Raw genomic sequence first — 22,885 nt, forward strand, 5'->3', positions numbered from 1 at the left:
GAATGAAGGAAAGCAGGAGGGAGGGAGGGAGGGAGGAAGGAAGGAAGGAAGGAATGAAAGAAAGAGAGAAGGACAGACGGAAAGAACAAAGGGAGGAAGGAAGGAATGAAGGACGGAGGAAAGAAGGAAGGTAGGACGGAGGGAGGGAGGAAAAAAGGAATGAGGGAGGGAGGGAGGAAAGAAGGAGCAAGGACAGAAGGAAGGAAGGAAGGAAAGAAGGAGATAGGGAGGAAAGAAGGAAGAAAGAAAGGGGGATGGAAGGAAGGAAGGAAGGAAGGAAGGGAGGAGGAAGAAAGGAAAAGAGGAAGGGAGGAAAAACAGACGGGGTCAGTTTGACCCGGGAGGACGACACGAAGGTTGAAGAGTCAAAAATAAATTTGTGTTTTTATATCCCTAAATTATGACTTAATAAGTGAAAATGAATTTGTAAATCTACTTTTTGTTATTCCTGATCATCTTTATATTATAATGTGTCTGTCGTCTCCCTCTTTAATATTTAGGGTAGGTTCAGACTGTTTGTGTTTATTTGCCCCAAACAGCCAAAACACAGACAGTACATAGCTATAGGCAGGCTAGCTAGCATCGGACCATTAGAGGCTCTTAATAGTTTCTGTTATTTCCCTCCAGTCTGTCTTCACTCCATACATTTATCAATCAAGATTATTAAAAGTGAAAATCGTTGGAAAAGTCTTTGCATCTCGCTCTGGGTGAGTTTACATCTACTGAAATCTTTCCATTGACTTAAAGGAAAAGTTCACAGTTTTTCACGTCTGTCTTAAAGCAATAGTCAGGTAGCCAAATGAACATACATAATCAATGAGTCAAATCAAGTAGATATATTTCAATGTGAGTCTTTTTAGTGCTGAGGTATTTCATTTTGTTACTATACTTCCATCACAGCTCAACAGGGAAACACAAAGAGGGGATTTGATACTAAAAAGACTGTAAATGTGTCAGATATGCACTAACTCACACTGCTGAAGCCTCATATAAGCTTCACATCAGCACTCACTCACATGGAAAGCACATTTTGAAGGATCCTTTTTTAATAGTCAGTGTGAACAGGAGGAATGATTACAGCGAGGAAAAACAGTCACAGGGAGGAGCCTTCCGTCTTTCCTCTAGAGGGGAGGAAACAAACAGAGAAGGAGGAAGAAGGAAAGTAGGGAGGAAGGATGGAGGGAAGGAAGAAAGGAAGGAAGGGAGGAAAGGAAAGGAAAGAAGGAAGGGAGGAGGAAGAAGGAAGGAAAGTAGGGAAGAACAGAAAGAAGGAAGGAAGGGAGGGAGGGAGGGAGGGAGGGAGAAAGGAAAAGGGGAAGGGAGGAAGGAAGGAAAGAAGGACAGAGGAAAGGTTTTTTTTAGCCACACTTAAAAAAATTGTGAATCTGTCCTTTAAATATGCAACACCACCTTTAAAATGTGCTTTTGGTTTAAGAGTATTCACAGAAACATTAAACAGGTTATTCATTGATTATAATTAAACAGTATAATTACTCTGGTGCAAAACTTGCTTACTGTTAAAAGAGTAGCTCAACTTTTTTCTTTTTTTTTTTTTTTTTTTTTTGAAGGAAATATGCTTATTAGCTTTCTTTCCAAGCGTGAGAGGAGAAGATCGATACCACTCTCCTGACTGTCCAATGAATAAAAAGCTGGCTCAGCAGAAAATACTGGAAACGGGGGGGGGGCTGAAACAGCTGGCCTCGCTTGCTCCAAAGTCCAAAAATACACCTGCTGGACCATTTTGTGATTTTACACTTGAAAGGACACCGAAAACATTTCCCTGTATTTGTCATACTGCTTAATAAAAGCCCCTTTGAATCTCCTCAGATGTTCTACTGGGTCTAAGGTTGTGTTACATTAGAGGAAAAACCCTTGTTAACGTCCCCTTCAATTCATTTCGGGACCTCTCTCTCTCTCTCTCTCTGTCTCTGTCTCTGTCTCTGTCTCTCTCTCTCTCTCTCTCTCTGTCTCTCTCTGTCTCTCTCTTTCTCTCTCTCTCTCTCCTCACCAGTGTTATGCAAAGCTGCTGTTGGATTAGCATGAACAAGAGTGGTTTCTGTGCTGCTGCAGGCGAGCTGAGATTAAGTTCAAGACTTTATCCTCAGCCGTTTTCACACCACTGACCTGGCTTGCACAGAGAGAGAGAGTTGAGGTGTTAGGAGGGAAGGGGGGAGAGAACAGTGTGAGAGACAGACCGTGGTAATCAATTTAAGGAGAGAGAGATACAGAGACAAAGAGAGAGAGACGCACAGAGAGCGAGAGGGAGACACAGAGAGAGAGAGAGAGAGAGAGGGAGACGGAGAAACAAAGAGAGAGAGTGAGAGGGAGACACACAGAGAGAGACAGAGAAAGAGAGAGACACAGAGAGAGAGAGAGAGAGAGAATATTTTGGGTAACTTTGCTCCTTTGAAGGGGAAATCTTAATGATTGTGTTAAAGTGAAGAAACAACAAATTATAGCGTTTAGATCCTGATACGTACGTTTTCTGATATGGTTTAGGCAGTAAAAGCAGTTTTTTTTAGCACTCTTAGTAAAATAAACATGATGTTTCTCATGCTTCAAGTCACTACAGACCTTTATATTCTCCATTCAACCAAAGACTAGGATCTTTCTATAGCCTTAACTAAGTGCTGCCGGTGTGTAAGCAGAATCATACACAGGTCTGATAATGATGTTCTCAGTGTTTATTTCCCCACAGGATCACATATTTTTTTGGCAGGAAAACTAATTGAAAAATGTCTCTGTGCACCTGAATATGCGACAGATGCATCAGAGGAGAACACAACGTGAATAGAAATTAGGAAAAACTCACACACACACACACACACTCAGACTCATGTACTGTGGGGATATTTATGAGTTAATGTTTCAGGTTTGTCCGATATGTGTAAGTACCTGATGAAGGTCGGAGAGACTGAAGTGTTTTAATCTATTAAAATATTCCAGGAGTAACGGAGACAAGTTTTTTTATTTGTTCAGACAGAAAAACTTAGAAAAAAATATACTGTTTCTCAACTTAATACATCCATATGTTAACTTTGATGCAGATAAAATGTTGAGCTCGTAGATTCAAACAGGAAGACGGCATCATGTGACTTCCTTCATCACCAACAGCCACACACACTTAAATATATATATAAAGGGTCTATGACGGGTTTTTTGTGTCCATGTGGTTTAGTCAAATTTAAATGTGAAAATAAACGTATGAATAACTTGCACACATCCTTTTTTTGTGGACCCAGCATCAAATTTCTGCTTTTAATCCATTTAGAGAGAATATATTAGAGGATTATGGCTAAAATGTCTAAGTGGTGTAACCATAAAAGCTTTGTACCAAATAATTCAACTTGCTTAAAAACAGTAAATAGTCAATAAAACACCATATCAACTAGTTTGGCATGATCTTACATTATAACTTTTATATTAAATAAAGCTAATGGAATACTATTGTTCTAAATATTACATTTAATCTGGGTAACCATGGAGATCAGGAACCAATTACAGTCATTATTAGTATAAGTCCACTTAAATACACTGTAAGAGGATAAAATATTTTTGTGGTTACACCATTTGACATTTTCAGGAGCATTACTTTTGGTTAAAAAAAATGGTGCAAATGTCATTTCAAATAACATAAAATAAAAAAAAAATACATAATGTACATTTTAACAAACATGATGCTGCTTTTAAAACTATTTTTTTAAGAAGTAGTGACAGGACAGGCTTGAAGCATACAGGACAAACATCCATTTGACACACTCACTAATTAAAGCTTCACTTTAATTCACTGGTTGTTAGTGTAATAATCTTTGTCCTGCATGTCCATACTCCAGAGATGTGTTTGTTCTTGTCCTTCCTTCGTCTGTTTCTGGCTCTCTGAACAAGTTGGAGAGCCGCTTTCCAACGGCGCCGTTACGTCAATTACTTCCTGTCTGAATAGTAAATTATGACGAGGACATTCTGCTGACTGAAGCTCCGACTTTAAACCGAGACCAAAACAGAAGAGGAGAGAAAAGAGCAGACTGCTGTAGTTTAGCCAAGCCAAGAGATCAACTCCCTCATTAGCATATCGCTGCCATGGCAACAGGAAACCAAACTGGAGCCAGGCAAGTGATATAGATGGGAGACGGAGGAGAGGATGGCAGAGGAAAAGACAGAGAGAGAGGATGAGGAAGAGGAAGAAAGGGAAAGGGAAGGAGGAAAATGTAAAGCAAAGAGAAAAGAAGTGGAGATGGAGAGGAGAGGAAAGAAGAACAAAAAGAAAGAAGAGGAGGAGCACTGAGGATGAAGAGGATTAGTTGTGGAAGAGGAAGGACAAGAGGAGCATGGAGGAGAGGAATTAAAGGAGAAATAAAGAGTGGGAGGAAGAAAAAGAAGAGGAAGAGGAGGAAGAGGGAGCAGCCACCTTGGTTTGACTTCCAACACCCCATCTCTCTCTCTCTCTCTCCTCCCATCTCGCCTCTTTTTTTCTGCTTCTATCGTTTCATCTATATAATTAAATCCTCTCGTTATCCAATATCCTCTCCCTCTCCCTGTGTCCCTCTCACTCACACACACACACACACACACACACACACACACACACACACACACACACACACATATTTACACATAACCAGATAAGAGCTGTGAGAATCAAACATGACAAAAACGTGTGTGTGTGCGTTTATCTCTGCTCGCTGGTTATCAGCGCTGTGTGGCTGAACATGAGATGATTAAATTGAGTGTAGAAACCCACCCGCTCCCAAAAAGAGACAGAAACGCTGCTTCATACAACACACACACACACACACACACACACACACACTAGCACATATTTCACTACAGTAACGGCTGAAAGCTCCCATCTGGAACATTTTCAGTCGTTTTTCATAACGTTTCCATCTTAAACAAGAACCCTCTTTTCCTTTTTATAATACAAATATCTTTAATATGTTAAAGGTGCATTATGTAAATCTGGCTTGAGTTCAAAAGTCTGATTTCAGAGGTCATTAAATGTGTTGGTAGCTACTTTAAACTTTAACCCTCCTGTTGTCCTCAAGTCAATGAAGGACGGAAGGAAAGAAAGAGGGAAGGAAGGAAGGAAAGGAGGGAGGAAGGAAGGGATGAAAGGAAGGAAGGACGGAGGAAAGAAGGAAGGAAGAAAGGAAGGTAGGAGGGAGGAAAGGGAGGAAAGAAGCAAAGGGAGGAAGGAAAGAAGGAAGGAAGGGAGGAGGGAGGAAAGAAAGAGCGGAGGGAGGGAGGGAGGAAGGAAGAAAGGAAGGAAGGAAGGAAGGAAGGAAGGAAGAGTCAAAACAGACAGGGTCAATTTGACCCGGGAGGACGACAGGAAGGTAAAACTGAACTCAGTGACATATGTCTTTATTGTCATAGTTTAGAGGTGACAGGAAATGACACGCAACAAAGGTGCACCGCTTGAGTTGAACCATGGATGTTGAAGTCATGTGACATTTCTCTACCAGCGGGCACTACACTGGTATTATTTTATACCACTTAATTTAAAAAATGCATCATTTCCATCTTTCTTTTTCATAGTTTTTATCAGGAATATTTTACTGCTTCTGCTTTACTACAATTACAAAAACCTTTATTTAAACAGAACTGTCTGTGTAAAAAGTTTGCCGAGCGCTTTTTGGTTTGAAAAGGAGTTTAAAGCAAAATAAATGTCAATGAAGTAGTTAATAGCTAAAAGTTGTCTTTGTTAACTCATGTATGTACTCGAGCTGATTGACTCTCAAACTTACATATTATAGTTTTAACTGTTTAACTTTATGTGAGGAGAAAAGAAGCTTAACACATTCTCATCAAAAATTGAAGAAACTATAATAACTTAAAACTGAGAGACATACGAAACACAGAACACTGAAGAACTGTAGCTATGAACTACGAAGACATTATATTATAGAACGTGAAACTTCAGACGTATTCTGAGATTTTCCAGGATTGTCCAACGTTGACATTTTTGTGTCAGGCATCATGTTTGCTGCTCCAGGGCTCCCTGTGGGTTCAGCACCACGGACAGCTCCTGTAACATTTAATACATATATTGTGGTGTTTCTGCCATGATGGTGGAAATCAGACATGGACTATCCAAATAAAACATTTTAGGGATTAATTATTCATGAAACAAGCCCACACTTTATTTGATTGACATTTGAAGTTGCTGACCTCAGCTTTTATTTTGTTAGTTTTTTGGCAATTTGCCTCTATAAGCGCTTTAGATAAACTTTTTTTTGCTTGATGACAGTATAGTGCGCCCTTGTGTGAAGGTGGATGTTTATTTACCTCCATTCATTTAACAGGCTTTTTATTTTAAAGGAAAACTTTTATTTCTTTATAAATATATATGTGTGTGTGTGTGTGTGTGTGTGTGTGTGTGTGTGTGTGTGTGTGTGTGTGTATAGACGCAGCAATCAAACCTGCTGTGTGTCTCAAACCTTTTTAGAGTATGAGGCTTATTTACAGTCCTGGGATTCATACCAAGACCAGACTAATCACTCAAGAAACAGACATGAGGAGGAGAAGAAGGTGGGGAAGAAACCAAAAAAAAAGAAAAAAAGAAAAAAATACGATCTTGGCAAGAAAGCAGGAGATTAAATGCTTTGTGGCTCTGTGTGACTCTGTGTGACTCAGACGGCAGCCGAGAAAGAGAGAGAGAGAGAGACTGAGAAGAAAGGAGGTAAGGGAACGGGGGATCATAGGGAAGCTGGGATGGATGGAGGGGGACACAATGAGGGGAAGAAAAGGAGAGAAAAGAAAAGACAAGGCTCTGCTGGTTTCTTGGTGACTCAGAGGGCAGCTTGAAGGGCCTGACGGGGGACAAACAGTCTTTGATGTAATGCCAGCAGTATTAATGGATGAGTCGTATAGTGAGATGTAAATGGAAACAACCTGCGGCTCCACTTCTGTCACGGCAGGAAGTGACCTTTTGATTTGTCGTTAACAGCTGCTGGCAAGAAGGTAAAACATCCTCCGCTTTTACCTGCTCCAGTCCTGATAAAAGAGCTTTTGGAGGATTTGGAGGAAAACGCTGTGGCCACGCTCAATGTGGAGTTTTTATTTACAGTCTCAATGTTTCCTTCTCACTTCTATCTTTATTTAAGCAGTAAAAAGACCAATATATCACATCTCACACTGAGTTTTACAACTTTTTAAAGCTTCACATTTCAATGCATCTCCATGTCAATATAGCAACACATCAAATAATTATATTAGGGCTGTCAAACGATTAATTTTTGAGATTAATCGCCGAATTTCCATAGTTAATCACAATTAATCGCGTTTTGAATTGCATGTTTAAAATCCTGTTATTTTACATTTCGAGGCAGTTTTAAGCCCATAATGTAAAGCATTTCTTACCAGAGTGTCTTAACTGGGAATCAATCACGGCTCTGCTGCGACTCCCACACTCCAAAATGGTCCTTTGGTGGAGCTGAGGCTCGCTTGGCTGCACCTGGGTGTTTAGCGTGGAGGTGCTAACTCAAACTCCACGTACTCCGGTGGTAGTTAAACTCCGTTTGACACAGGTTGCATTTTACTTTTGACTTGTCAACTGAACCGTCTGGAAGTGTTTTAAAGTTAAACAAGCCGTTCAAAAGTCCAGTAGCTCTCTTACTTTCCATCAGCGCGGTAGGTTTACTGCAGGAGGCCACTTCAAAGCATAGCGCTACAGCTAGAGGAGCCGTCTACGGGGGAGTAGAAGGGACAAAAAGGCTTGCAACATTAAAATGTGATTTAAAAAAATTAAAGCGTTATGGATTGCATTAATCTAATCGCGATTAATGCGTTAACGCTGACAGCCCTAAATTATATAAATCTATTATTTTATGGTTTTCATTTAGGATCACTGAAGGTTTTAGTTTTATGTCTTTTCTGTGTCACTAAAAATTGCCTGTGAAAGATGGATGAGGTTCTTTTTAAAACAGCTTCTGTCGAGGCAGAAGATTAATGTTTTCTCTGTTTTCCAAAGGTCACATTGTAGTTTCTCTTCTTCTTTCAAATTCATCCTTTTTCATACTCATTTATTTAAAGAATCGGACACCCAAACAATCTCTTTCTCTCTTTCTTTCAGTTTGTGGCACAGCCGAACTGCCAGCAGCTCCTCGCTACTCTTTGGTACAACGGCTTCCCGGGTTGGAGGAGACGACACTGGGCCGTCAAACTGGTCACCTGCTTCATCATCGGACTCCTGTTTCCTGTCTTCTCACTGGTACGTGGGGAGAGAGGGAGGGAGGAGGAGGAAAGAGGAAAGAGAAGGAGGTGGGAGGGAAATGAATGAGGAGAGAAGGGATCGAGGGAAAGAGAGGAGAGAGTGAGGAAAGGAAGGAACAAGGAAGGAGTTGGGAAAGAAAGTTTGAGAAGAAGAGAAAGGAAGGAAGGATGGAGGACAGGAAGAAAAAAGGGAGGGAGCAAATTAAAAAAAAACCTTGGTGGATGGGACGGAAAAAGAAAGGGGGAAAATGAGGAACAAGGATGAAACGCAGTAAAAAAGAAGAAAGAAGTTAAAAGAAAAAGGACCCAGAGGGATGGATAAGTAGAGGAACAAAAACAAAGGAGGGAAAGAAAGAGAGAAACTAAATAAAAAAAGGGCAAATGATGGAGTGATTTAGGAGAGAAGATGAAAGTTTCCCACCAAGAAAATTTGTTGCCAGGCAGCAATTAAGCAAAACTCTCACTGGCTGGAAAATAGAGCAGCTGTTGCCAGGCAACATGAGCATGACAACAACAACACTCATCCTAAAAACAAACCAAAAAGAGGAACAACTTATTTATTTCTTTACTTTTAAAGAAGTAAATGAGAGTGTTTGGAGATATTTGTACATAATGAACATCACTGTGATTGGTCAAAGATGTCAGTGAAGAGGAAGTGACTACTTCTTCTTCTTCTTCCTCTCCTTCTTCCTCCTTCTCCCCCTCCTCCTCTTCTTCCTCCTCCTCCTCCCCCTCCTCCTCTTCTTCCTCCTCTTCCTCTTCTTCCTCCTCCTCCTCTTCCTCCTCTTTCTCCTCCTCCTTTTTTTCCTCTTCCTCCTCCTCCTCCCTCTTCCTTCTTCTTCTTCTTCTTCTTCCACCTCCTCCTCGTCCTCCTCCTCTTCCTCTTCTTCCTCCTCCTCTTCTTTCTCCTCCTCCTCTTCCTCTTCTTTCTCCTCCTCCTCTTCCTCCTCTTCTTCCTCCTCCTTCTCCTTTTTCCTCCTCCTCCTCTTCCTTTTCCTTCCTCCTGCTCTTCTTCTTCCTCCTCCTCCTGCTCTTCTTCTTCCTCATCCTCCTCCTCCTCCTCTTCCTTCTTCCTCTTCTTCTTCTCCTCCTCTTCCTCCTCAGATCTACCTGTTGGCTCCAAAGAGTGCGCTGGGTCGTTTCATAAAGAAGCCCTTCATCAAGTTCATCTGTCACACAGCGTCCTACCTGACTTTCCTCTTCCTCCTGCTGCTGGCCTCGCAGCACATCGCCCGGACCAACCTCCACATGCAGGGGCCCCCACCCACCATCGTGGAGTGGATGATTCTCCCGTGGGTGCTGGGTATGAAAATGAAACCTTTTTATACACTTACAGATTTTCTAGTTTGTTGCTTTTTCTTTTTGCTTCTTGGTTAATCATCAATTTAGTTAATTGGTCATTTCATGATTCCAGCTTCTCAAATATGAGCATTTTCTATTTGTCTTAACCCTCGTGTCGTCCTCCCGGGTCAAATTGACCCAGTCTGTTTTTACTTGTTCCTTCTTTCCTCCATTCCTTCCTTCTTCCTTCCTTCCCTCCCTCCTCCCTCCTTCCTCCTTTCCTTCCTTCTTCCTTCCCTCCCTCCCTCCTTCCTCCTTTCCTTCCTTCTTCCTTCCCTTCCTCCCTCCCTCCTTCCTTCCTTCCATCCTTCCTTCCTTCCTCCTTCCTTTCCTTCCTTCTTCCTTCTTTCCCTCCTTCGTTCCTTCCTCCTTCCTTTCCTTCCTTCTTCCCTCCCTTCCTTCCTTCCTTCCTTCCTTCCTTCCTTCCTCCTTCCTTTTTCCTTTCCTTCCTTCTTCCTTCTTCTTTCTCTCCTTCCTTCTTTCCTTCCCCTTCCTTCCTTCTTTCTTTCTTCCTTCCTTCCTTCCTTCCTTCCTCCTTCTCTTTCTTTCCTCCCTCCTTCCTTCCTCCTTTCCTCCTTCCTCCCTCCTTTCCTTCCTCACTCCTTCCTTCTTCCCTTCCTCCTTTCTTCCTTCCCTCCTTCCTCCCTTCTTTCCTTCCTTATTCCTTCCTTCCTCCCTCCCTCCTTCCTTCCTCCCTCCTTTCCTTCCTTCTTCCTCCCTCCCTTCCTTCCTTGACTCGAGGACAACAGCAGGGTTAAATGATTATATAATTAGTATTTTGGGATTTTGGACAGTTGGTCGGACAAAACAAGACATTTCATGATGTCACTTCGGGCTCTAGGAGAGTGCAATTGAAATTTTCCATTGTTAATTTAATCGTCAAGAAAAATGATTGTTAGCTGCAGCAGCCTCAGAGTGTAATAATTCTGGTAATTGAATTTGTTCAGCTTTGAGTTACAGAATATACATCTACACGCCTCCCAAAACCATCCATCATGCTGACCTGTAGCTCCACAACTCACTTTTACATAGTGTTTTATATATTGTGTAATCCTGCCAGAATGACATTTTCAGCATCAGCATAATGAGGAAAAAAATGTTGATTCTGAACGTATCAATAAAATATTTAATAATTTTTTTTTTGCCACTTTTGTCATTACAGTCTGCCAAAACACATTATTTTACTGTTTAATGGTTATGTGAAGGCTGCTGGTATAGCTCTGGGTTAAAGTTGGGGTAAGATCAGGCTTGTGCTGAGTCTCAAATCTCATATTTCTGCACTTACTACTTCATATTATGAGTGTATAAGTGTGTTCAAACTGAGAAGTATGGAAAGATGCAGAACTATAAGTATCCGGATGGTTTCCCCTTAAAACGGTCGCCATCTTGGCCGAGTAGCAGAAGGGAGGGAGGGAGGGATCGCTTTTTAACCTGGAAATGACGGCCAAGGTAGTTGTAACTATTTTCTTCCTTCCTTCCTTCCTTCCTACCTTCCTTCCTTCCTTCCTTCCTCTGTCCTTCCTTCCTTCTTCCTCCCTTCCATCCTTCCTTCCTCCTTTCTTTCCTTCTTCCTCCCTTCCTTCCTTCCTTCCTTCCTCCTTCCTCCCTTCCATTCTTCCTTCCTCCTTTCTTTCCTTCTTCCTCCCTTCCATCCTTCCTTCCTTCCTCTCTTCCATCCTCCCTTCCTCCTTTCCTTCCTTCTTCCTCCCTTCCTTCCTTCCTCCTTCCTCTCTTCCATCCTTCCTTCTTCCTTTCCTTCCTTCTTCCTCCCTTCCATCCTCCCTTCCATCCTCCCTTCCTCCTTTCCTTCCTTCTTCCTCCCTTCCATCCTTCCTTCTTTCCTTCCTTCTTCCTCCCTTCCATCCTTCCTTCTTTCCTTCCTTCTTCCTTCCTTTCATCCTTCCATTCATCCAGCCTTCCTTCCTTCTTCCTCCCTTCCATCCTTCCTTCCTTTCATCCTTCCATCCATCCATCCTTCCTTCCTTCCTCCCTTCCTTCCTTGACTCAAGGACAACAGGAGGGTTCATATTATGAGTGTATAAGTGTGTTCAAAATGAGAAGTATGGAAAAACGCAGTGCACTGTGAGTAACGGGATGGTTTCCCCTTAAAACGGTCGCCATCTTGGCTACGTAGCAGAAGGGGAGGAATCGCTTTTCAACCTGGAAATGACGGCCGAGGACATTGTAACTATTTTACCAATGTAAATTATAAAATTATACATGATATAAGCCATCAGTAGGTGTCTTGGCTTAATTTAACTCATGCTACACTACACTAATAAGTACACAGAAATGCACTAACAGGAAGTATGTGATTTGAGACGCATCATAAGCTTAATGCAGTGACTTGAAGCGTAACGTATTCATTAACATTTGACTTTTATCCTTCACTTAACTTAACTAACTTGCTCTTATTGCATGAACCTAAACACAACAGAGCACTCAGGCTTCCATTCATAAAAACATTACCTATAAATATAAACCAGGAAATGATTACACACGTTAGTACGATTTAATATGGAAATAAATTGAGTCATATGTATAAACATAATTCTAGGAGACATGTTTTGGATGAATAAGCTGGACTCTTTAGGTCAGGGGTGTCAAACATGCGGCCCGTGGGCCACAACCGGCCCGCTGAGGGGTGCAATCCGGTCCACTTTCCTTCCTGTCTTCTTTTCCTTCCTTCCTACCTTCCTTTTCTCCTTTCTTCGTTCATTCCTTTTTTTCTTCTGACCTTCCTCCCTACCTTCCTTATTTCCTTTCTTTGTTCCCACCTTCCTTCCTTCTGTCCTTCCTCCCTACCTTCCTTATTTCCTTCCTTCCTGTCTTCCTTCCATCTGCCCTTCCTTCCTTCCTCCCTACCTTCCTTTTTTCCTTTCTTCGTTCCTTCCTTCCTGTCTTCCTTCCGTCTGTCCTTCCTTCCTTCCTCCCTACCTTCCTTATTTTCTTTCTTCGTTCCTACCTTCCTTCCTTCTATCCTTCCTCTCTCCCTTCCTTATTTCCTTTCTTTGTTCCTACCTTCCTTCCATCTGCCCTTCCTTCCTTCCTCCCTACCTTCCTTTTTTCCTTTCTTCGTTCCTTCCTTCCTGTCTTCCTTCCATCTGTCCTTCCTTCCTTCTTCCCTACTTTCCTTCCTCCCTACCTTCCTTTTTTCCTTTCTTCGTTCCTTCCTTCCTGTCTTCCTTCCATCTGTCCTTCCTTCCTTCCTCCCTACCTTCCTTATTTCCTTTCTTTGTTCCTACCTTCCTTCCTTCCTTCTTTCTGTCCTTCCTTCCTCCCTACCTTCCTTTTTTCCTTTTTTCCTTCCTTCCTTCTGTCCTTCCTCCCTTCTATCCTTCTGTTCTTCCTTCTGTCTGTCTGTCCTTTACTATCCTTCCTTCCTTCCTTCCTTTTAATGATCCGGCCCACATCAGATCAAATTGGTCTGTATGTGGCCCTTGAATGAAAATGAGTTTGACACCTCTGCTTTAGGTAGATGGAGAAGAATCGAGGTTAGAGTGAAATCTTAACACCAGCAATCACACTTTCACAGCTTGTTTTCAACTTATGTCACACTTTATTTCTCCATTTGTATTTCCTTTTTTCTTTCCTGGAGTTTTTTTCTCTCTTCTTCTTCTCTTTAATAAATGACTCACATCTCATATTTCATATTTTCCTCCACTTGAATGAGTCACTGTTCGATAAGAAGAAGCCCGATGGAGGAGAAAAGTCTCTTCTGTCCAGACAATGAAAAACAAACAAGATTTAAAATTACTGTTAAAAAAAATACAAATTTCTTTTATTTTGATTGTTAATCATGTAGAGGCTTCGGAGTGTGTCAGTACATGTGTGTGTGTTTATGTGAGAGATGTTGACTGTATGTTCGTATAGATAGAGGGACGTGGGTGTGTGTGGAGGAGGTGGTTGTGTGTGTGTGTGTGCGTGGGTTGGTTGGGTTGGTGGGTGTGAAAAAATGAGTGATTACATCTCATATATTTTCTTTCTCTCCCTCTCTCTCCTTCTAACTCTCTCTCTACCTCTCTCTCTCTCTCTCTCTCTCTCTCTCTCTCTCTCCCTCTCCCTCTCTCTATCTCTCTCTCCCTCATATCTCAGTTTTCTCATGCTCGGCTTCTCTCTCTCTCTAACTCTCTCCCTCCCTCTCTCTCTCTCCCTCTCCCTCTCTCTCTCTCTCTCCCTCCGAGCTGACACCAATCATTTCCAAATCATAATCACTTGGAAACACACAAAACCATCTGCTCTCCTCCATACTGTAACTTCTCTTCTTCTTCTTCTTCTTCTGGCTTTTTCTCTCTTTGAAATCGCTCAGCTACGAAAAAAACCCCCTGTCACCACAGTAGCAGGTTGTAATGCTGATAATTAAACATTAGATCTTTTTTTCCCGCTGTTACTTCCTTCAAATTTCCTCGAGATGAAAGCGACTTTTAAAAGTTTGCATCATCCGAAAGGTTTCAGTCTCGCAGTCTCGTCTGTCACTTCTCTAAGAAATAAAAAAAAAAGTTTCCTAAAGCTAATTTTTTACTTTTTATTTCAGTTTTTATGGTTGCAATATTTCCTTGTCACTGCAGGTGTTTCATGCTGTAATAAAAAAACAAAACTCCTCTGCTTCTAATGGTTGAGATTTCATTTTAAAGCAGTGAATCTTACTTTTATGTTAATTTTTAAACATAATGTGTCACTCTTATCATGTCGAAAACCTAAAAAAAAAAAAGACAGTCTGAATAATAAAATAGTCTGAAATGTGCTGATATTCTTTTTAAAGTTATATAGGCAGCATTTAATGTACATTTGATCCTTTTTATTCAAGTTTAATATATAAATACTTTTGTATATGTTTGTTTTCTTGGTATTAAGTTAGTTATAGTTATTTATCATTATTCAATTCCCAGTGTGGTTTACTGTTTCAGTGCACTGGCATCATTTTAGACAGTTGAGTTTACTGTCAAATGGTAAAATATTATGCCCTCATTAAATATCTTTTACCCCTTTTCCACCGAGCTGGAGCCACATGATTACGTCACTGTATAACGTAGCCAGCACGCGCCTTTGAAGCACTTCCATGATTCACCAGTGAGAGGCAGCAACATGGCGCAAGGCAGCTGGCCTGCCGGAAATGAAGAAGAAGAAGTAAAAAGAAGAAGATGACAACAGCTCTGGCAAAAAAATGATAAAAATAGTACTTTTAATCAACAAATCTTTAACCCTCTGTAAATGCCACGCTAGCCGGCTAATAAACGTTAGCCCCGCTAGCCGGCTAATAAACGTTAGCCCCACTAGCCGGCTAATAAACGCTAACCCATAGACTGTATAAAAAAAAATGGACTGCTGCTTGGAAGCATAGACTGTATAAAATAAATGCTAACCCCGCTAGCCGGCTACTAAACGTTAGCCCGGCCCCCAGTCCACTGATGTAATCGGTTCTTTAGACCAGCAAAGAGTTGGTGCTTGCTCTGGCTCCCGTTCTTAGGCTCCAGTCTGGAGCTTTGGCGGTGGAAAAGCAAAGAACCGGTGCTTAGTCAGGCTCTGGCTCCAAACCAGCACCAGCTCCAGCTCGGTGGAAAAGGGGTAGGCTATTAGTCTCAAGTGTTTTTAAGGGATCATTGTAATAAAACGATTAAACGATTTTGTATTAAAACAATAAACCAACCATTACTTTCATTACTCGTCCACACTGTTTATTGAAACTAGCTCCAGTTCTTCTGTTAGTTTTGAGAAATCTTTGAGCAAATGTTCCCATTTAAAAACCAATCAAACAGAAACATAGTTTTTGTAGATGTGGTTATTCCTCTGCATTTCTATTACCGTCATTCCACCTCAAGGGAAAAACTTGATAGACAGATAAAATATAACTCCAAATATACAGTAAATGTCATGTTGTAGGGAGACTAAATGAAATAGAAAATAACTTTATGAATTATTTAGAATGAAAACTAACTTTGGCTGAGGTTTCTTTACACAGACCAAATATGTTTGTTTGCCCTCGAGGCTGCTGCCAAGACAACAACATCCAACAAAAACAGGAAGCAAGCAAACAGGAAGCACTGATGGATGACATTAATGTGCTCATACATGCATGACTGTATGTATATGTGTGTGTGTGTGTGTGTGTGTGTGTGTGTGTGTGTGTGTGTGTGTGTGTGTGTGTAAATAACCAGCAGCGTGTGTGTATGTGTGTGTGTTTCAGGCTTCATCTGGGCAGAGATTAAGGAGATGTGGGACGGTGGATTCACAGAGTACATCCACGACTGGTGGAATCTGATGGACTTCGCCATGAACTCGCTCTACCTGGCCACCATATCGCTGAAGATAGTGGCCTACGTTAAGGTACGACAACGGGCAACTGACAGGAATCGAGCTTCTCAAAGCAAAAGGAGAGAGGAGAGAAATGTGCATTGGCAGCAGTTTTTATTACTGTCATGTCGAGGCAGATGGTCGCCCGCCTAGAGTTCAGCTCTGCTTGAGGGTTCTTCCCATTTAAAAGGGGACTATATCCTCGCCAAGTGCTGCTCATGGGGGGATGCTGGTTCTCTTTAAATTAAATTAAAGGGTACAGTCTAGACCTGCTCTATGTGAAAAGTGCCTTTTGGTGTGATTTGAATTGAAAAGTAACCAAACTACAGTGTTTTGCACCAAGCATCAGAGTTATACAATGAACAGGTTTCCTTATGGTTACACCACTTAGACATTTCTTTCCATAACCCCTCCAATATATTCTCTCAAATTGGATTAACCCTTGTGTCGTCCTCCCGGGTCAAATTGACCCCATCTGTTTTGACTTGTTTCTTCTTTTCTCCCTTCCTTCCTTCCTTCCTCCCTCCCTCACTCCTTTCCTTCCTTACCTCCCCCTTTCCTTCCTCCTTCCTTCCCTCCTTCCTTTCCTTCCTACTTCCTCCCTCTTTTCCTCCCTTCTTCCTTCCTCCCTCCCTCCTTCCACCTCTCCTTTCCTTCCTTCCTTCCTTCCTCCTCCTTTTCTTCCTTCTTCTTTCCTTCCTTCCTTTCCTTCCTACTTCCTTCCTTCTTCCTTCCTCCCCCTTTCCTTCCTTCCTCCCTCCTTTCCTTCCTCCCCCCTTTCCTTCCCTGCTCTCCTTCCTTCTTACATCCCTCCTTCCTTCCTCCCTCCCCCCTTTCCTTCCCTCCTCTCCTTCCTTCTTACCTCCCTCCTTCCTTCCTCCCTCCTTTCCTTCCTTGACTCAAGGACAACAGGAGGGTTAAAGCAGGAATTTTATGCTGAGTCGGCAAAAAGAGAACGTGTGTAAAAGTGCTTCACAGTCAAAAAGAACAAAATGGAATAGATCTTTATTGTCATTGTACAACGAAATTGAGATGCGACCCCTTATTAGTGCAAAGATAAAAACATAAATAAATACTAAGATAAAAATAAAATTAAAAAAAACACAATTTACAATGAAAAAGAAAAAAAAGAAAAAATGTATCAGTCCTACATTACTACTTATCACAGTATATTTCCAGTCAGCTTAGTTCTCTTTCACCACTTAGAGTAAGTTTAGATTATATTTTCTGTGTTTGTATAGCCACAAGACTCCGCTGGGGTTTGCATGACATAAATCTCCTAATCTGCCCGGGGTTTTTCCAACCACTATCTCCTAGAAATCATATTCATATGCTAAATGGTAACAGCAAATACACGATGAGGGAATATCCAGAAGAGGCAACTGGTTTACATCCTTGACGTTAATGTTTTGCCGTTCATCCAAAAAGGTTTCTTCACTTTGTTACAACCCAGCTCACGATGGGGAAGAAAGGAAAGCTGCATAAAACCAGATGATGTTGTTTAAAATTTAACCCTCCTGTTGTCCTCGAGTCAAGGGAGGAAGGAGGAAGGGAGAAAGAAAGAAGGAAGGAAAGGAGGGAGGAAGAGAGGAAGGAAAAGAGGGAGGAAGGAAGGAGGAAGGAAAAGAGGGAAGAAAGGAAAGGAAAGAAGTAAGGTAGGAGGGAAAGAAGGACAGAGGAAAGAAGAAATGGAGGAAGATAGGGGGAGGAAACGGAGAAGGAGGAAGAAGGAAGGACAGACGGAAGGTAGGTAGGAGGGAGGGAGGAAAGAAGGACAGAGGAAAGAAGGGAAGGAGGAAGGTAGGGGGAGGAAATAGAGAAGGAGGGAGGGAAGAAGGAAGGAAGGACAGACGGAAGGAAGGTGGGAGGGACGGAGGAAAGGACAGGAAAGACGGAAGGGAGGGAGGATAGAAGGACAGAGGAAAGAAGGAAGGGAGGAAGGTGGGGGGAGGAAAGAAAGAGAGAAAGATGGTGGGAAGGAGGGAAGCAAGGAAGGGAGGAAGGAACAGTCAAAACAGACGGGGTGTAAGGGGGGCCTAGGCTGAAACATCATCAACAAAAAGCACTTTACAGAACCCCACACTGGACTCATGATGCAAACATCAGTCTCTGGTTTCCACGCCAACCACTTTGTATTCCCACATCCACCACGGTCTCCTGCTTAAGACTCCAGGATGATATTTAAATCACCACTTTAAATGTTTTCCTCTCAACGTAATCCAGGCAGCGATTATGTCGTGCTAATGCGACTTAATTGGAACAACAGTTTAGTGCTAAATGAATGTGTGGTTTCCAGAAGGCAGGGTGCAGGGTTGCATCCCAAAAACTTATGATCGTGCAGACTGTACGCAGGAAGGAAGGAAGGAAGGAAGGAAGGAAGGAAGGAAGGATGGATGGATGGATGGATGGAAGGAAGGCTGGAAGGAAAAGGCAAATACAGAAGTGATTCAAGTGTGAAATGTGTGGATTTACATTTGCTGTGTCGTAAAATGCAGATTTGCGGCAAATTAAAGAAAAAAAACAACATAAATTTATTCACTAATTTATTTGTTCTGTTTTTTTCCTTCGTTTTTTTCACCTGTTTAATGATAGTGAAGAAAAATGTTGGGTTAGTTAGTTTCTGTGATCATGAATTCAGTCAAGCAGCGCCACATAATGAAATATTAAATAGCCAATCAGTTGGTAGCTTTAATGTGTATAATTGCTGTTTATATGCACTGTAAACATCACACGTGACCTTTGACCTACGAAACAGCCGACTGCTGTTTTTCTTTGAGTTTCCACTTGTAGTAATTCAAGCGTGAGTTTCACTTTGATGCCGCAGCGCAGCTTTAATAATGCTTTGTTTAGCTGCACGCTCTTCATGCATACAAGGTTTATCTATTTATTTATTAAGAGTTAATGTAATGTAATCATACACACACACACACACACACACACACCAGACGGCCGGGCCATCTGCAGCAGCTGTGAGTCACTGATGGAGACGGGTGGCCCTCCTACACAGGTCCCACACACACACACATATACGTACATATGCATATACAGTTTGCACACACACACATATATATAGATACAGATGCTACATAAAGTACATACACGCACACACTTGTATCCTTACATAAAAATACATTGGTATAAGTTTGCACACATATACAGAAAATGTATATAAACACTTAAGGCGCCATAACGGTGTACGTTTATTATTGCGTGTGTACAGCACTGCAGCCAAATCTGATTCAAATTTGATTCCTTCTCAAATCTGTCCACACTGTTTTTAGCAAGTGTCCAAATCGGATTTGGCTCTGTTCAGACTGGGCCACATTAATGACCAATCTGACAGGTTGCTATGGTAACGTCATCTAGTGGGTATTGTGTGATGTCATATAATTCAATGTGGTTTGGTCCTCTGTCCATGGACTGATGTTTTCGACGTCCTCCGTTGCCTCCAGTGACATCACCTAGCAACAACAACTGGAATAAGTCCTCCAGTGATATCACCTAGCAACAACAACTGGAATAAGCGTGAGTCTGGTGTCACATAGAGTGACGTGGTGTAGAGACGTAGAGACACGTCACGGACAGTCATATCCGATATGAGTGTTTGGAGCTATTCAGACTCAGACACATCTGTCCAAACTACCTCCCGAAGGTGGTTTCAATCTGGTTTGCAAAAATCGGATCTGGGCTTGCAGTGTGAACGCAGCCTTTTTGAACTTTTGGAAGGAAGTCGCTACAATACAAGTGAACAGATAATAATAAATGCAGCAAAAATCACACAAACCTCTTCATTGTTTCACCTCCATCATTTTTGGACTAACCCTGATTGGTTTGTTTGTAGATGTGCGTCGTCGATGTACGTCGTAGCTGCGGTATCATGAGAATATTAGTCTGAAATTTTCCACATTTCTTTTTTCCATTTGAATATTTAAACTCCTTCCAGAGAGCTGACAGTCCCGAATTTTGCTCTGTCATAGTGTGTGTGTGTGTGTGTGTGTGTGTGTGTGTGTGTGTATTGTTGTGTGTGTGTGTGTGTGTGTGTGTGTGTGTGTGTGTGTGTGTGAGTGTGTGTGTGTGAGAGTGAGTGACACAGAGAGAGAGTGCATCTGAGAGGAAGCGCAAGAGTCTATAAATTAATGAGTGTGTGCATCTGTGTGCATGTTTCTGTTTCCGGCTGTCGCTCTGAGAGAGAGTGTGTGTGTGTGTGTAGTCGTGTGTGTCTCTGCCTCTGTGTGTGTGTGTGTGTGTGTGTGTGTGTGTGTGTGTGTGTGTGTGTGTGTGTGTGTGCAGAGGGTGAATGCTAATAGAGGCAGAGTTAACAAGACAGAAGTCCTGTGGAAGTTTAATGGCTGAATTTGGAATGAGGAGGAAGCCGAGCATGAGAAAACCGAGACATGTGGAGAGAGATGGCGGGATGAGAGAGAGAGAGGGAGAGAGAGGGAGAGGGAGAGGGGGAGGGAGAGAGGGAGGGAGCTGGAAAAGAAGAGAGATGAGTGGAAGTGTCAGGTTGAGAGGAAAGCTGGTAGACAAAGAGGATGAGGGAGGTCAGAGAAAGAGAAAGAAAGATAAAGACTGCACTTTACTGTATTAAGTTTAAAAAGACAAGTGGTTTTAGTCAATTTGTGGGTTGTTGGAGAACAATATTAAAAAAAGGGTGTTTATCTTTGAATGCTGTGACATTATGGGGAAAACTCTTGCTTTCTCTCTGAGAGTAAAGGGAAAATAATAGTGTTTTGTTTTTTTTTTCTTTTCTCCCTGTTGTCAGAACATGAATACACCAAAACTTAAGAGTGCATTAGTCTGTCTCTCGATACTTTCCAATTTCCTTACGGCTAACACTCAGCCCCTTAAGCACACAAATCTTTTCAAAAATGGTCACAAATGTATAGTTTCTTTTTTTTTTCCTAAAACAGATGGGCCCATAGCGAATGTTAGTCACACAGGAGGAAAATAATGCATCTGCTGGGAACTATTTTCAACAGTGGATTAATACATATTTAATGCTGTAGTGAGTATTCTGGCAGGTGCAGAGCATATGAGATTGAGTCAAAATAAACTACAGCGTTGTGTCTTCCTCCTTTTTATTTATTCTCTTGGTTTTATTTTAAGCAAAACAATATTTCTTTTTCTCGAAACTAATCTTCTAATTGTTTTTGGTCAACAATGGAGCAGATTTGTGTATCTTAAATCTACATTGAGTTGCACATCATGATATTTTAGTAGTAGGCAGCAAACAAACACTTGCAATGATGCAGAAGCAGTTTAACATGTATGAAGTTTCGGAAACAGCGCTGCAAACCATCTAAGTGCTGCTGCATCTTAGCTAGTTTCTGTGCTTGTTTGTTGATAGTTAATAAAGTATATGTTGGTTTTATTTATTTATTTGTTTCATGATTAGTTGACAGTAAGATAAGATACTGATAATAATATTGAGAGATAGGTGGAGAAGAGCTAGTCTAGCTTAGCGCAAAACCTAAAAAAACAGCGTAGCTTTATCTTAGGTGACTTCAAACAACTCCTAGTGGAATTAACACTTGTAGAAGTAAAGACATAATGATTTCACAAACAATTAATTAGTTGATATATTGTATAGGGCTGAGTGTCGTTGTATAAATTATGATAGCAATACCAATCCAAGTACCCTTAAAGTGATATTGATACCAAGTGAGCAAGTAAATGGAAATAGTCATATTTTCTAGCTCTGGGTTCAAAAAGGATCGATTTCAGGTATCAAGCAGAAGTCGTTGTCATGGTAACATTGGCAGCTTCGCTTTATTTCCCAACTCTGAATAAAACCCAGGTGATTTTTTAAAAATGTGTCGTTGCTGTCTAACAAGAAAATGATGACTGTAATAACTTATCTTTGACATGTTGATGCATATTGTTTGTGCAGCATGAATAATTCAGCTCAAATATACATAGCCATGCGTCAGTATGGTATTTTATTACATGATTGGGTCCATCAACAGTTTAGATTGCTGTCAAAATGCTTTTATATCCACATAACAAAATCCATAACATTACTTTACTTCTGACAGTAAAAAAAAACCTGTATGCTTTTTAAATCTTTCGTTACTCTATACACCCCCTACTGGACAAACGAGGAACTACACCCATGAACATACACACATAATAATGAACCCAATACAAAATGGCTTCAACGTTGATGAAATAACATACATAGGGAGGTTTGTAGTTGTTGAAAAGGTTTATATTTCCTCTTTGGGCTAATGCTATGCTAGCTTAGTGAATGTACAGCGATGAAGCTAATAGCTAACTATTAATTTAATTTCCAGTAAGACACAAAAAAAGAGTCTAGCTACACATTTGTTTCTAATTCAGAAATCCTTCCTCTCTCCACTCTCTTCGTCCATCTCTCTCTTCCTCCTTCCAGTACAACTCCTCTCGTCCCAGGGAGGAGTGGGAGATGTGGCACCCGACGCTGATAGCCGAGGCTCTGTTCGCCATCGCCAACATCTTCAGCTCGCTCAGACTCATCTCGCTCTTCACCGCCAACTCACACCTCGGGCCACTGCAGATCTCGCTGGGACGGATGCTGCTGGATATCCTCAAGTTTCTCTTCATTTACTGTCTGGTAAAAGAATATGTTTGACTTTTATTTTTTAGATGTTTTTTGTGCCTTTTTATTGGACAGATTACAACACAGATGTAGACATGGAAGATGAGTAGAGACCTCTAGACTGTTTTGTTTCCTTTGAAGTTTTTATTCCTTTTCACCCCCTGCACTCTTGTATCTTTGATGATTGTGAGAGCGAGCAAAACCCTCAGCTTTCTGTACCCTTGATTGGTTGTAGAAGGACATTACAGGCCTATTCATTACATTCAGAACTCGTTAATTCCTTCTCGAGGGAGCAACTAACCTACAACGCAATCCACATGTGAATTGCTCGGCTCCCCCAAGTCCTAAAATCAATCCCAGAGAGCCCCGAGGCGCACAAGCCACATTGCTTCATGCTCACTTATGTAACACTACTCATGATGCTGTAGCGCTTGAGTCCTTTTTGAGGTGAAAGCTGTATGT

General features: G+C 41.5%; 1 protein-coding gene across 1 annotated transcript in view; it reads left to right on the top strand.

The window, feature by feature from the left end:
- Positions 1-22,885, top strand: part of trpc5a (transient receptor potential cation channel, subfamily C, member 5a) — a 97,173-nt gene that overhangs the window by 44,436 nt on the left and 29,852 nt on the right. Inside the window, exons 8-11 of the mRNA XM_053343779.1 lie at positions 8,072-8,209; positions 9,316-9,514; positions 15,737-15,876; positions 22,238-22,438. Coding sequence (XP_053199754.1) covers positions 8,072-8,209; positions 9,316-9,514; positions 15,737-15,876; positions 22,238-22,438 — 678 coding nt within the window. The remainder of the gene's footprint in view (positions 1-8,071; positions 8,210-9,315; positions 9,515-15,736; positions 15,877-22,237; positions 22,439-22,885) is intronic.

The sequence above is a fragment of the Scomber japonicus genome, chromosome 22 (assembly GCF_027409825.1).
Source record: "Scomber japonicus isolate fScoJap1 chromosome 22, fScoJap1.pri, whole genome shotgun sequence".
NCBI classification, from domain to species: Eukaryota; Metazoa; Chordata; class Actinopteri; order Scombriformes; family Scombridae; genus Scomber; species Scomber japonicus.